At 54.7% G+C, this 12,847-nt stretch overlaps 2 protein-coding genes across 2 annotated transcripts in view; both read right to left on the reverse strand.

The window, feature by feature from the left end:
* Window positions 1-1,022, reverse strand: part of POLE (polymerase (DNA directed), epsilon, catalytic subunit) — a gene marked incomplete at its 3' end in the record, with an annotated part of 30,955 nt that extends 29,933 nt beyond the window's left edge. The window contains exon 1 of the mRNA XM_009893328.1: window positions 1,005-1,022. Coding sequence (XP_009891630.1) covers window positions 1,005-1,022 — 18 coding nt within the window. The remainder of the gene's footprint in view (window positions 1-1,004) is intronic.
* A 732-nt stretch (window positions 1,023-1,754) lies between these two features.
* Window positions 1,755-12,252, reverse strand: LOC104293799 (caspase recruitment domain-containing protein 8-like). Its single transcript, XM_009893329.1, has 8 exons — window positions 11,986-12,252; window positions 11,443-11,478; window positions 9,784-9,953; window positions 9,363-9,583; window positions 7,800-8,059; window positions 4,859-5,003; window positions 3,655-3,696; window positions 1,755-2,017 (listed from the first exon to the last, which is right to left on the reverse strand). The coding sequence occupies exons 1-8, from the start codon at window positions 12,250-12,252 to the stop codon at window positions 1,755-1,757; spliced, it is 1,404 nt and encodes a 467-aa protein (XP_009891631.1).
* Window positions 12,253-12,847: the final 595 nt, after the last annotated feature.

Here is a 12,847-nt window from a genome sequence, read left to right on the forward strand (position 1 = left end):
GTCCAGCCCCTATCCCGCCTCGTGGCTCTGCGGGATGGCTTAGGGCGGTCCCCCAGGGCTGGGGGTGAGCGTGGGGAAGAGGTCTGGACCCGGGGTCCCCGTGGCTGGAGTTTAAAGACCCTCACTCACTCCAGTAGGTGACACCAAATCCCTTGACACACACGCAGGTCTCACCAGTAGCTGGCACTTGGTCCTTGCAGCACTCACTCACACTGGGCAGAGAGTGAGCCGACCCAGAGGAATAGTTAAAATATTTAATAAGAGCATATAAAAAGATAGGACAGGCTGTGGCGACCAGGCACGGCACCCCGGTTTATACCCGAGTGGCCCCTTTTACACCCCTTTCTGCCACCCACAGCTTTGTTCCTCCTGGTTCCCCTTCCCGCCCCCCCGGGTCCCATTCCCACACCCAGCCCAGCCTGTGTCTGGAGACCCTCTGGTTCACAGGCTCAGCAAAACCCAGGCTGATCCTCCTGGAAGGGCCAACCCCGGTGTGGTTCCTGGATAGCCCGTGGACTAGTGTGAGTGGTGATGTCTGGTCCCCTTCATTGCCTCCCTTGTCATCTGGTGGTCAGGGCTGTGTTCCCAGCTCCCTCCTTTTTGTATTATTCCTGATTGCACGCAAGGTGGTTCCCAGCTCCCTCCTTTTTGTATTATCCATGATTGCACTGCAGGCCCTCAGCCCTTAACGGAGCAGACACACACTCTAACAGCATGTTCCAACAGCTACGTGTTCTCCAGGTGTTTAAGAGAAGGAATAAATATAAAACAATACTTAAGGCAGCAGTCTCATTTCCACCCCACAAAGCCACAGAGCATGTGGTGAGGACCATTTCACTGAACATTTCCTGGAAGCTCCTTTGAGCTTCCAGAAGTTGCTGTCTCCACTTAGGCAAGTCTGAATTTCACCTGAGCTTGACCCAAAAAATCTCTTCTTAGATATTGATCACCAGAGCAGACTGCTCCTGCCCTGACTGGTGTGTTCAACAGCAGGAGGAGGTCACCAGTGAAGGCATCCACATGATCCAGAAAGGAACTGACTTTATGGACGTGAAGAATGTGATTTGAAAACAATCTGCTGGCTTTCTTTTGAATGTAAAGCAGCTGCTATTAAGGCAGACTTTCCCTGAAGATGCATGAACCCGTATCTTCCTATATTTCATGGATTCTTTGAGGGGACTCCTTCACCCATTGCTGCTGGGGTCAGGATGCTTGTGTGCTCCTTCAGTGAATTTTGGTCATTTGGTTAAACCAGGCTGGAGAGGAAGGTTTGATGCTGATGCGGGTTCCCATCAACACCTGTGGGTTGCTGTGGCTTGCACATGAGAACAAGCCTTTGCAGATAGCTCTGCGTGGTCAAGTAGTTCTCCTCTTCCAGCTGTGAGAAGTGCCTATGGACACTGAGGATGGGGAGGCTGAGCTTGAGGTACCCATTTTGATGGGAGCTCCTCTACCAACAGCTGCCTGGAACTTCTGGAGAGGTAGAGGCCCTGTCTCAGGGAGGCAGACAGGTCTGAGATGTTGGCACTGGACTGGGAACCGAGGTCTCTTGTTCCAGCAGCTTCTCACCAGTGGCAACCAAGTCAGCCAAGCAAGGCAGGCCTGAGACTGGGAAGTTCAGAAGTTTTATTGCTACTTTGCACCATGGATTTTGCATTGAAAGGTCAGGGGTTCAGCCACTGGTAAACCTGATTGCCCTTCTGTTGCTCCTGTAAGCTGAGCAATGGGAGCAAAAGCAGTCTGCTTTCCCAGGCCTAGTTGCTCTTCTCCAGGTCTGTGATGAGGTATGGGTTATACTTCTCAAGAATCCGGTAGAGCTGCTCCTGGGCCTCCTGCCCTTTCCTCTCGACTAGGTCCAGCAAAAATTGGTTCTTCCTTTCACTCGTACCTTGACCTCGCACCTCCTCTTCCTCATTGCTGCTGATGACGTTTGCATCCCGTAAGTGTAGCAGAATGGTGGAAAGCTGCCCCATCCTCAAGCAAAGCTTGGTCCTGTGCTTCTTCATGAAGGCTGCCCCTAGCAGACACCAAACCCATGTTACTGTGCTGCACGCGGCCAGGCAGCCGCAGGGGAGTGCAACGCTGCCGTATGTACCATCCTAAGCCAGTGGACACCACGGCTGTGGACCCTGGCCCACAGCCACGTGGCTCCATCCCTCCACCAAAAAGGATGAGCACCTGCTACACTAGCGGTGGGAGTGCTGGAGGCAGGGCAAGGAAGGGGGCAGGAATGTGAAGCCAGAGCTGGAGGAGGTGAGGTTGGTGGCTGCCGGCATCAGCTGCCGGCAACTGTCCCCTCTGGGATTCCTACAGTGTCTGGGTGTGAAGTTGCCGTCCTGCCTCCTGCCCTGCAAGGTGAGGAGCTCCTAACTCAGAGCGCAGGTTGCTCAAAGCTCCAAAATCTCGGAGGATTGCAGGTGGTTTGTAAAGAAACGGAGCCTGGAAAGGCAGCCGACGCCAGCGGAGTGCTGAGCAAGCCGCAGGTCAGTGCCGTGGGCAGTGCTGCCTGGCTTCTCCTCCCAAGGCTACACCTAGTCCTCCTACACAAGGCTCAGGTGTGCACCCAGATGGGCATCTCCTTGTAGAATCCCAGGATTGTTTGGGTTGGAAGGGACCTTTAAAGATCATCTAGTCCAACCCCCCTGCCATGGGCATGGCCATCTTTCACCAGACCAGGTTGCTCAAAGCCCCATCCAACCTGGCCTTGAACACCTCCAGGGATGGGGCATTTCTGGGCAACCTGGGCCAGTGTCTCACCACCCTCAAGGTAAAAAATTTCTTCCTTGTGTCCAATCTAAACCTGCCACCTTTCAGTTTAAAACCATTACCCCTTGTCCTGTCCTTGCTTTTGTCTGCCACTCTGCTCTCCTGGTGCTCTCGGGCAGGTTATACGCCAGTGTGGTGATACCACATGGCGCGGCAAGGAAAAAGAATAAAGCTGAAATGTTCAAATTTGTGTCTATCCAAGCCAGGCTTATATGCCTCAACCTGTGGCTTAGGTGCCTGGATCTTGGATCTGGCCTTTCATTAGTAAGATGAGATGCAAGAGGCGATGATGAAGTGTTGTGGCCGTGGAGAAATTAGGCTGGGACAATACGTTCAAAACTGCTGGGCAGCATGTTGTTGTTACTGGATTTGAAGCAGGTAGAAAGCAAAGCCCCTCGGTGAGAAACTCCTGGAGCTGCTGTAGAGGTGGCCCTGCTGTCCCCTCTGCCAACGCCAGGTCACGGGCTCGTCCCCAGAAGCATCGCTCCCGTGGAAAATGCTCCCGGTTGGCACAGGGGCTGTCAGCCCCCACGCTGGCTGCGTGGGATGCAGTGCCCAGACCCCTTACTAGAACTCCGATGAAATATTACTTATGGACTGTGACCTGTACTGGCTGCAGCTCATTCTCTGTACCAACAGCATGTCTGTCCCCAGAAAAGGCAAACCGGTTTGGAGGGTCACCTGCACTACGCCACTTCACCCACCCGCCTGGCACCGAGCATGCTCCTAGCAATGTGGGAATAAGCGTTTGAGGTGGCATCTTTCAAGGCTTTTCATCGAGAAACTACCATAAGGACGGGAAAAGAGGCTGATATCTGCTTTAAACCAGAGGAGGGTGAGCTCCAAAGAACTAGATCCAGACATGCAGCTCTGAAACACTGTACTGACCTGACGAGGTCTTGGAGGCGCGGGCAGGAATGTTAATATCACCTGAAAGAGAAAGGCGAGAGATCACTGAAGGTGCCATCACTGAAACGATGGTGCCTAATCTTCCATGAGATCTTCCTGAGGTGCCTAATCCTCCATGAAGCCGTTACCCACTCCTGCCCATCCATGAACTCACGAGGAGATCCTGGGCTCTGCCTGGTTGCAGGTGTTGCTTTGAGAAGGTGCCAGACTAGACCAACAGAGCAGGGGTCCCAAGGCACGCCTGCGAGATGCTGCCCCCCGCAGCTCCTCTGCCAAGCTTTCCCACAGGGGACCCCACGGGTGGGTGCTGCTATGCGACGTTAGTGGCATGTGTGGTGGCTGCGGAGCCCCCCCGGCAGCAGCTGGGTGGAGAGGTGTGGAAATTAGGAACCTGCCGCTCTAGAGCCGAGTGCGTCTCTGTCCTCCCAGAGGACACACGAACACGAGTCTTGGCACCCGCCATCACTAACCGTGCTCCTTCTGCCTCCATCATCTGCTGTCCTGACAAAGTTCTGCACGGGACCCAAGTCAGTACAGCCAGCCCTGACGCAGAATAGTGGTAATGCAATGGTCTCCTGATGCCCCAAGAGGGCAGTCCCCACACCATCACCAGGCTTGCTGCGTGCCACGTTCCTCATGCTGCTGCGAGCAGAGACGTGTGGTGAAGGCAGGCTCTGGTCCATCTGGCCTTGCCCCGACCCTGGGCGCTCTGGGTGTTGTTTCACACACTGGTGTCGCACCCAGCAGATCTGGAAGAGTAGTGCTGGCTGAAACATGTAGGGGTTTTTTAAGATGTTGATTTTCGCTAAAATTTTGGTATTCTCCTCACCTCCACTGCATTGCACAGTGGTTGCACTAGCACGGCCGTGGGTGTTAACAGACTTTTAAAAAGTTAAGTTTTCTATGCAAACAGTAGGCAAGAGAACAGAGAGACACCAATAGTGCTGTCATGCTCTCTTAAATGCCAGCATCTGAAGCTCCACATTAAATCTGAAGCTCTGGTCTACTGACATCGGGGTGTCCTTTCAGGTGTCTGTCCTTCAGTGGCCAACTGCTGCATACCCAGGGTTTGCTTTCCCTGCAGGACACATGAACGACTGTGACCAGAAAATGTGTGAGATCTGTGGTGCACCTCTGCTTTTGCTAAGGTGAATGAGGTCCTGCATGGACCTGCTGTTCCTACCTGATCTCAGTGATGCCCTCCAGACCTCGGTGTCATTGCGTGTGTCTGTCATACGCAGCCCAATTTCCTCTGCCATGTTCCTGATGTAGATCTCAAAAAAGAGCTGCTGTTCCTTAGGACTCTTGTAGCAAAATGGCAACTGTTCCTGTAAAGGTAAGAAGCAAGCTGAGTCTCTCTCACCATGGGGAGCTGCAGTGAATTCCCATACATCACCCTGTGTTTCTTGGCCGCACCGGCAAGAGGAAAGACAAGGGAAGATGCCCATGTCGGGGCTCTGCTATGCTGCTGACATCACAAATTTTGGTTGGAAGGGACCTCTGGAGTGTCTTATCTGACCTACCTATCAAAGATGGACCAATGTCAAGTCTAGATCTGCTCAGCTGGGGCTTTGCCCCGCTGGGTACTGAAAACCTCAGTTTTCAGCAGAGATTCACCACCTTCTAACCTTCTCTGATGGCTGCATCTCCACTGAGGGGAAAAACTTTTCATAGAGTTTGGCCTGAACTTCTCAGATTGCAGCTTATGGCCTTTACCACTTTTACCTGACACTGCTGAGAGCTTGGCTCTGTTATCTTTACAACTGCTTCGCAAGGCAGAGGTCACATTTACTGCCCGGTCATTCTGGGAAGTGGGTAAACTGAAGCTTTCCTCGTCATTCACGGATATAAGACTGTCTCTCAATTAAGCTGAAGGCTCTGACTGTTTGGGGCGGCGCTCAGCGCGGTAGCAGGGTTGTAGCTGCAAGAGGGAACGATGAATAAGCCGGAGGGGAGGGATGCCAACGTGGAAAGGCAGGAGAACTTAGCTGGCAGGAAGATCGTGCCATTCGGCAAAGGCAAATGTAGAGTCCGGCATCTGGGATGGGACAGCCCCACACCAGACGAGAGCCTGGGCACTGGGCGGGCACAGAAAACAGCTTCACAGGGAAGGATTTGGGCATCCTGGTGGCATGCAAGTTGAACAGGAGTCAGCAGTGCACCTGGGCAGCAAAGGCTGGCCACATCCCAGGCTGTATTAGCAAGACCACAGCCAAAACAGTGAGATCAGGAGTCCCTTCCCTCTGTTCAGCGCTGTAAGGCTGCATTTGGGCACTGGGTCCAGTTTGGGGCTTCCCAGTACAAGACAGACATGGACATCCTGGAGCTTCAGGCTTGTGCGCACGATATGCAGGTAGAGGCAGAGGGAACTGGGTTTGTTCGGCACAGAGAAGAGAGTCATGGGGAGAACTAATCACTGTCTAACTCCATGAAGGGGGACTAAAGAGAAGACAGAGCCAACCTCCCAGAGGTGCGGAGTGATGAGACGAGAGGCAACAGGCACAGGCTGCAGCAACGGAAACTCCAATTAGGTAACAGAGAAAAAATGTCACAACGAGGGTGTTACAAACTGGACTAGAGACCCAGAGAGGCTGTGGTGTCTCCATCCTTGGAGATACTCAGCTTTGCCTGGACATGGTCCTGAGCACCCTGATCTGACTTTAAAACTCACATGCTTTAAGCAAGAGATTGGACCAGAGACCTCCTGAGGACCAGCGACCTCCTGAGGTCCCACCCAACCTAAGCTTCTCTGATTCCCTTCTCATGATTGTGGTGCAGTGCAGACCCATGAAAGTAGATTTTCATAACCAGCCATGAGTGTGTCATTGGACTGTCATCAGCTGCTCTCAGGATGTCACAAACTCCTGTGTAAAACAAGTAACCACAAGGACTAAATGGCCAAATCCTCCCAGATTTCCCCACCCATTGCAACTTGACTGCCACAGGGCATGGTGCTCAAAATCAGAAATCCCCAAACGGATTTTCAATAGAGAAACAAGTCACATCACATCATGGCATAGAGAGAAAATCTCTTTCCAGTCCTGCTCCTAAGCTGAAGGAAACTCACTGCAGAGGAGATGAAGATTAAGGACTTGGGACCACACCTGAGTCAACACCTCTGAAATTCCTTCTTGATATGCAGCTATGGTAAGTCCAACAAGTCCCGCATTATGATTTCTGCCATAAGGAAGAACAAATGCAGCCCCTTTGGGGCTTTGGGGTGGGCTCCGTGCTCTTTCTGGGAATGTGTATCATGAAATAACTTTGCCACTTGTAACCAGTACAGTTCCCTGCACCTCTGTCTCTGAGACCTACTGAGACAGATTCTGGTGGCAGAAGACAGAGACTTCTTGTATTTTCTGTTTCACCGCAAAAAAAAAAGGGGGGGGGGACACACGGACGACAATCCCACTTACTTCAGGCATTATCTCCACAGAATTTGTACTGGTCACCCGGTAAGTGCAGCCTAAGAACAGAGGTCTGAATGGAGGAGGCTTGGGAATAATCTTTGAATTCCAATCCATTTCTTGTTTTTCAATGGCCTGTAAACATCAAACATTGCTTTTGAGAGAGGGGGGGAAAACAAAAAAAAAAAAGAAGAGCTGTGAACTGGAGGTGGCCCTCGAAAAGTCAAGAAGAGAAGAGGCCGACTCAGACAGAAGAGACCGCTGAGGTGTACTGCAGGCAGTGCTGTGCTTCGGGGGGCAGGCAGCTCCTGCCGGGCGCAGGCATGACCCTACCGTGTGCAGGCAGGAACCCTGGGCAGGGTAATGCCCTGTCACTCGGGGAAAGAGGGTCAGGGCTTGCGCACAATGGGAGAACAGCCTCTACGCAGCCACCTACTGCTGCGCCCGGCCGTGGCCAGCAAGTCCTATGTCTGCTCCGTGTCGCAGAGCACCCTGTGCCATGGCTTCGCTCGTGCCAGGATGTGGTGTCCCAGCTGAAAAGACAATTCCTGGAGGCATCTGGGAAAGAGGAGAGTGGGGGAGATGAGGTGGGAGATGGGGGCACAGGGCCGCGTGTGGCAGAAAAACTGGGAGGCATCGTATCAAATCCAGTCCCTGCTATTGCAGCCACCCGACACGTCATCCCTTTTTAACCCGGTCAAGCTCCCTCCGTCTTACCTGCTTCACAGAATTGTCATCTGGGATCAGGTAGAGGTGAAGAGTTGTATTTGCAGCGTTGAGCTGCTGGAAGATCAACACCACGGAGTGCACAGGGAGTGAATTTAAAGCCGAACGTATCTTCCTCCAAAGCACCCCAAGCAGGGAGAAGCTGGGATTCTCCAGGACAGCAGAGAAAGCCATCAGTCTGGTCGGTCTCTCCAGGGTCATCTTCCCAGATGTAAAATGGGCAATGGAGCACAGGCTGGAATCTACACCTTCTGCAAGAGACAGCAAAGGCAACAAGGTTCTGTTTCGTCTTCCCGGCACCCTCTCAGGCTGCCTCCTTCTCTTTAAGGCTTTAGCAGCAGAAAGGAGACGTGCACCCACACACGATGACATGCCCTGCTTTAGGTCCCATGTGTGCCCTGGTAGCTTTTGGGGTTCGGCAGGGAGTTGCAAGCCTTTGGCAGTCCTCCCACCAGCTGAGAAAACTGCAAATCTGAAGGTGGCAGCTTGGGACTGTGAAAATCGTCCGATTGCACCCATGCAGCATCCTTCGTACCAGCACCACACCGCCACATATCGGGGGTGGTGAGTCACTCCGGTTTTTGATCACCAGGGCCACCTGAACATCCCGAGGTGACATCCCTGGGGGTGACTGGGTCATCAGAGCTCTGCTGATGTCCAGTCACCCGGGTTATCTCTGGAGCACGCTTTGCTATTAACCCGACAGATTAAGACAATTACAGCATGTTGCTCAGCACAGCTGTGCCAGCGAAGAGTGTGCAGAGCCACTTTTCAGCTGACACAGCTCTGCTTGCCGGGCCCTGGGTGGGAGATGGAGCCACACAACAAGAAACTCCTCTTGCAGTGTGCTCTGTTTTGTAAGAAGACGTGGATTTGCCAGGAAGAGTCCCTGGGCCAGCAGACCCAGTGGCTGTGTCAGGGCACCCCAGCACAGGGCACCGGTTCTCCTCTGCATGCTTTGCAGCCCAGCTGCGGGTGCTGATGCTCTTTCTCCGCTTATTAACAGTAGCTCATTAAGAGCACCGCAGAGCAGAGCACTCACATCCAAGCCTTGTGGCCCCTCATGTTTCCTAGGTGAAAATGGACAATACTGTTCCACTTATTCTTCTGCTCAGGCCAGCTCTGACCTATTGCATCCCACCCCGGGGTGGTCCAGCCTGTCATGGTGGGCAGATCAGGGACAGCCATTGGCATCCATAGCTGCAAAGAGCTGAGAAACTCTGCCAGGGAGCCCGGGGGCTGACATGCAGCTGGGCTGGGATAGTGCCCAGGGGTCATCACGGCAGCTGGGGGGAGAGGGTGGGCGAGGAAGGGCTGGTGGGGTGGGGTGGGAGCTGGGGAAGGGACCACTGCGAAGGCTTGACAGAATGTGAGAGAAGGATGAAGGGCACCAAAGAAAAGCAGAGGAATACAAAGGAGTACACAGGACCTTGGAGGGAAGAGGGAATTTGGCTCTGTCTGGAGGGAGGTCTCCAAGGAGCCAGAAATGTCCACGGGAGGGGACAGGCTGAGGGATGGTGGCTCGGGAGACCCAGGTCCCTGTGGCTGCTGTACCTGCCAGGCAGACGAAGTGGGGGAGATGCACTGCCTCCACGACCCCAGGCTGCACCTGGATGTGGAAGAGGGGTCCGGCGGGCACCCACATTTCCTGGTGACCCTTGCTCAGGTACTTGGTCCAGCTGGAGTATTTGTAGGTGATGATCACTGCCGACTTCACCTTGAAGCTGAGGCCTGTGATGGAGCACTGGAAGGTGCCTGCTTCGGGGAGATGAGCTCTGCAGGTGGAAGGGATGATAGGCTCATGCCATCTGGGACGGGGCTTTTGGAAGGTGCTCCCACTTCTCCCAATAGCTCTTACCGGTATGTCCAAAACTCTTGGGTTATCTCCGGCGTCACTTCTGGAAAACCCTGCAACACAAGTGCATCCAGTTTGGGACAGAACGGGATGTTGTGTACTGGGGTACAGTAGGGGTACCTTGCAGGGGTAGTGCTGGCATTTACAGGGAAGCGCGATGCAGCATGGCGTGGGAGCTTGGAGCCTCGCAAGCAGCAGCAGGGGATCAGCAGCTCCTGTTTGGCACCCAGAAAGGCACCACTCTCATCAGCGAAGCGACCAGAAAAGTCATTGACTGGCAACTCCTCTGCCTTGGGAGCCAAAAAAACCACTGGCCTCATCTGAGGCTCTTTAATGCAGATCCGTGGAGTGATGCCCAAGAGAAATCCTGCGTGCAGGCACAGCAAGGAGGACCGCACTCTTAGCCACCACTTGGGTGGATGCCACTGGTGTGGGGGAGGCATCGGTTAGTCCATGCGTTGCCCATGCATCAGTAGGAAAGATAACGGGTGGACATGCAGAGCAGCTCCCAGAGCTCCAAACTTTGTGCTTCACCCACTGATTTTTGGATGAATTTTGCAAACAGAAATTCCAGATAGTTTCTGTTTCCTGAGAGAGTAAATGTTGTTGGCTGCTGACTTTCTTGTGAATAAAGCCTGGGCTGTTCCCTTTCTGCCACGGTGTACCAGCAGAGAGGACAGTGGCCACAGGTAGACATAATGTTTAGCAGTGAGAATAAATTTGGGATGCGAGCAAGTGGAATTTGTCTTCCCATGGACTTGAAAACTGGGGCAGCTTGTGCTGAGTTAGCATAGCAAAAGGGACTGGACTCTTCTGGAGGATGAAGAATTGCTGTGAATAACAGGTTTTGAAGGCACATCCAACCTGGTGGCAGCCAGGGTCAGTCCCAGGCTTCTTGCTGTGCCATTTCCTTTGGGTGCGACAGTGCCCTGCCAGGACCGGCAAAGCCCTTACCATCCCCAGGCAGCGCTGGCAGTTTCCCTGCGGTGGTGAGCCCATGTTTAGCCAGCAATGGCGGTGTCCCAAAAGATAGCTCTCCTGCAGACGGGAACATAGAGGAAAGCACTCACAAGCTGTACGTCTCCCCTCCAGCCGTGCTTGCCTGCTGGAGGCAGGAGGAGAGGACTTCTGAGAGCATGAGCAACATCTCCAGCATCAGGTGTAGCGCTGGTCCTGCTCACTGCTCCTGCAGGGATGAAACAGGCTGGCACGGGAGTTGTGCCCTCCTGGCCTGCTGGCAGGGTGACGTCCCTCTCCTGGGACTGGGGACAGCAATCACCAGCTCTGGCCGCCCGGCAGAGCGCTGCAGTGGTGGTGGGCAGTGCCAGACACCCCTCCTGAAGGGCCGGCTGCGAGCCCGCGCACTGCAGCCGTGCCTTCCTCCCCAGCCCCACGTGCTCCTCACTCAGGCACCCCAGCTGCAGGCACTGTGTCCTGCAAGACCTCACCTCTATGAGCCACGAGGCCTCGTCTGACAGATGGATTCCCATAGCCGTCCTTGGTGCTGGAAAAGACATTGTCATTTTTTCCTCATGTTTGGGAGAAGAAGCCATCCTCAAGCAGCCTTCACCCAGCCTTCCCAATCCCGTTAGCTGCACTGGTCCCCTCATGTACCACCGCATACTCCCACATCTACCACAACTTCCACATCCTCCTCTGTGAACCATGGCAGGGACATGCTCACCACCACGCAGTGAGTTGAGGCACACACTCACCACCACGCAGCTCCCCCAGCCCCGCTACTCCAGCTGGTCAGTGAGGACCAGGGCATCACCTTACCTTCGTATTCAGGGATGTAACCACCACCACCTCGCACTGCAACGGAAACACAAAGCAGAGGAGAGCTCGGGAGCCAGGCCGCATCCAGAGGAGTACCCCATCCTCTGCCTGTCCCCTCCTTTCACCTCTTTGCTATGAAACCTCTTCCTGACGGTTTGTGCCCACTCACACCAAGCCGCCGGGCACAGGAATCCCACCCAGCCCCCCGTCCCAGGAGGGCAGCGCACTGTGGGGCTGAGAACACGCTCCCAGCCTCCGCCTCTCCGTCCCTTCCTGCCACCCCTCCTCCTGCCTTCGTCCCGCATAGGTGCATCCCTGGGCCCTCGCCTTCCTCTCACCTTCCAGTGCAAGCGCGCTCTGGCAGCTCCCTGGTGCACACACAGCCGCAGCTGCCTGTTCCCCTTCCCTGCGGGGGCTCCTGCCCGCGGCCCTGGGCAGGGTCCCTCCTCGGGGACACCCCGGTCTGCATCCCCTCCCCTTCTCCCACCTCCAGACAGATCCTCTCCTGTCTTCCCCGGCCACCCTGCACTTACATCTTCGCACCTGGTGCAAAGTAGAGTAGGGTGTGATTTTATAGTGTTGCAGAGTCTGTTCGTCCTCCATTTGTCGACCACAGTAGATCAGCCTTCTCTCTTCGGGGCTCACTGAGGAGTCCTGCACGCTCAGCTTGGCCTTAAGGTCCCTCACAGTGTCATCGAGAGACACCAGCATTGAAAATGCTTTGCCTTCCCCAGTCTTAATGAGGACAGGGAACTCATCGGGGCTGTCGGTCGCAGACTCCTGCTGCTCCACGGGCACTCTTTTCGCCATTCTGGACTGTCTAAACCACGACACTGAGAGTCCGTCACTTCCTGAGAAACCGAAAGCACCGGGTGACGTCAGGGCTGATCCGCCATCAAAACGCCTTCAGATCTGGCTGAGCACTCCCTCTCCTGCCCATGGCCCCTGCCTGCACCCAGCTTTCTCCCCTGCCTGCATGGGCTCTCTCCCTGCCTGCACTGGGCGTTTTTCCCTGCCTGCACCGGGCTGTCTCCCCTGGGCTGCTCAATTCGCCCAACCTCTCACTCTTATTACCTCCCCTTTCCCCTTTTCCCCAACCCAGCTCCTCTTCCAGGATTCCCTTCCCCGGGGAAGGCAGGGAAGGGCTGTGCAGGCAAAGGCAGAGCTTTTTCCCGAGGGAACGGTGCAGCAGAGGCTTGGATCCAGCCTGGAAAGCAGGTCTGGCAGTGCCAGAGGGTCCCACGCTGGGTGACAGGGTCACCCCAGCGCCTGCTCTTCACCCTCTCCCCAGCACATCCCTGCCCTCCATTTCCTGACAGCCCTGCCAGTGCCTGGCTGGGCAGGATGACTCTGCCAGCCCGTCCCCGTCCCCGCTGCAGTGACATGTGTGCAGGGGGGGTTAATT

This window comes from Charadrius vociferus, unplaced genomic scaffold, assembly GCF_000708025.1.
Source record: "Charadrius vociferus isolate BGI_N301 unplaced genomic scaffold, ASM70802v2 scaffold579, whole genome shotgun sequence".
Taxonomy (NCBI): Eukaryota; Metazoa; Chordata; class Aves; order Charadriiformes; family Charadriidae; genus Charadrius; species Charadrius vociferus.

Excerpts from the sequence above, each read along its gene's own strand:
- LOC104293799 (XM_009893329.1), bottom strand. The coding sequence starts at position 12,252 with ATGGCGAAAAGAGTGCCCGTGGAGCAGCAGGAGTCTGCGACCGACAGC. Across the intron at positions 9,954-11,442 it reads TTACATCCCTGAATACGAAG|GCAGAGGAGTTGCCAGTCAA; the intron begins GTAAGGTGATGC and ends TTGGCTCCCAAG. Across the intron at positions 2,018-3,654 it reads CGCCTCCAAGACCTCGTCAG|GGGCAGCCTTCATGAAGAAG; the intron begins GTCAGTACAGTG and ends GGTGTCTGCTAG.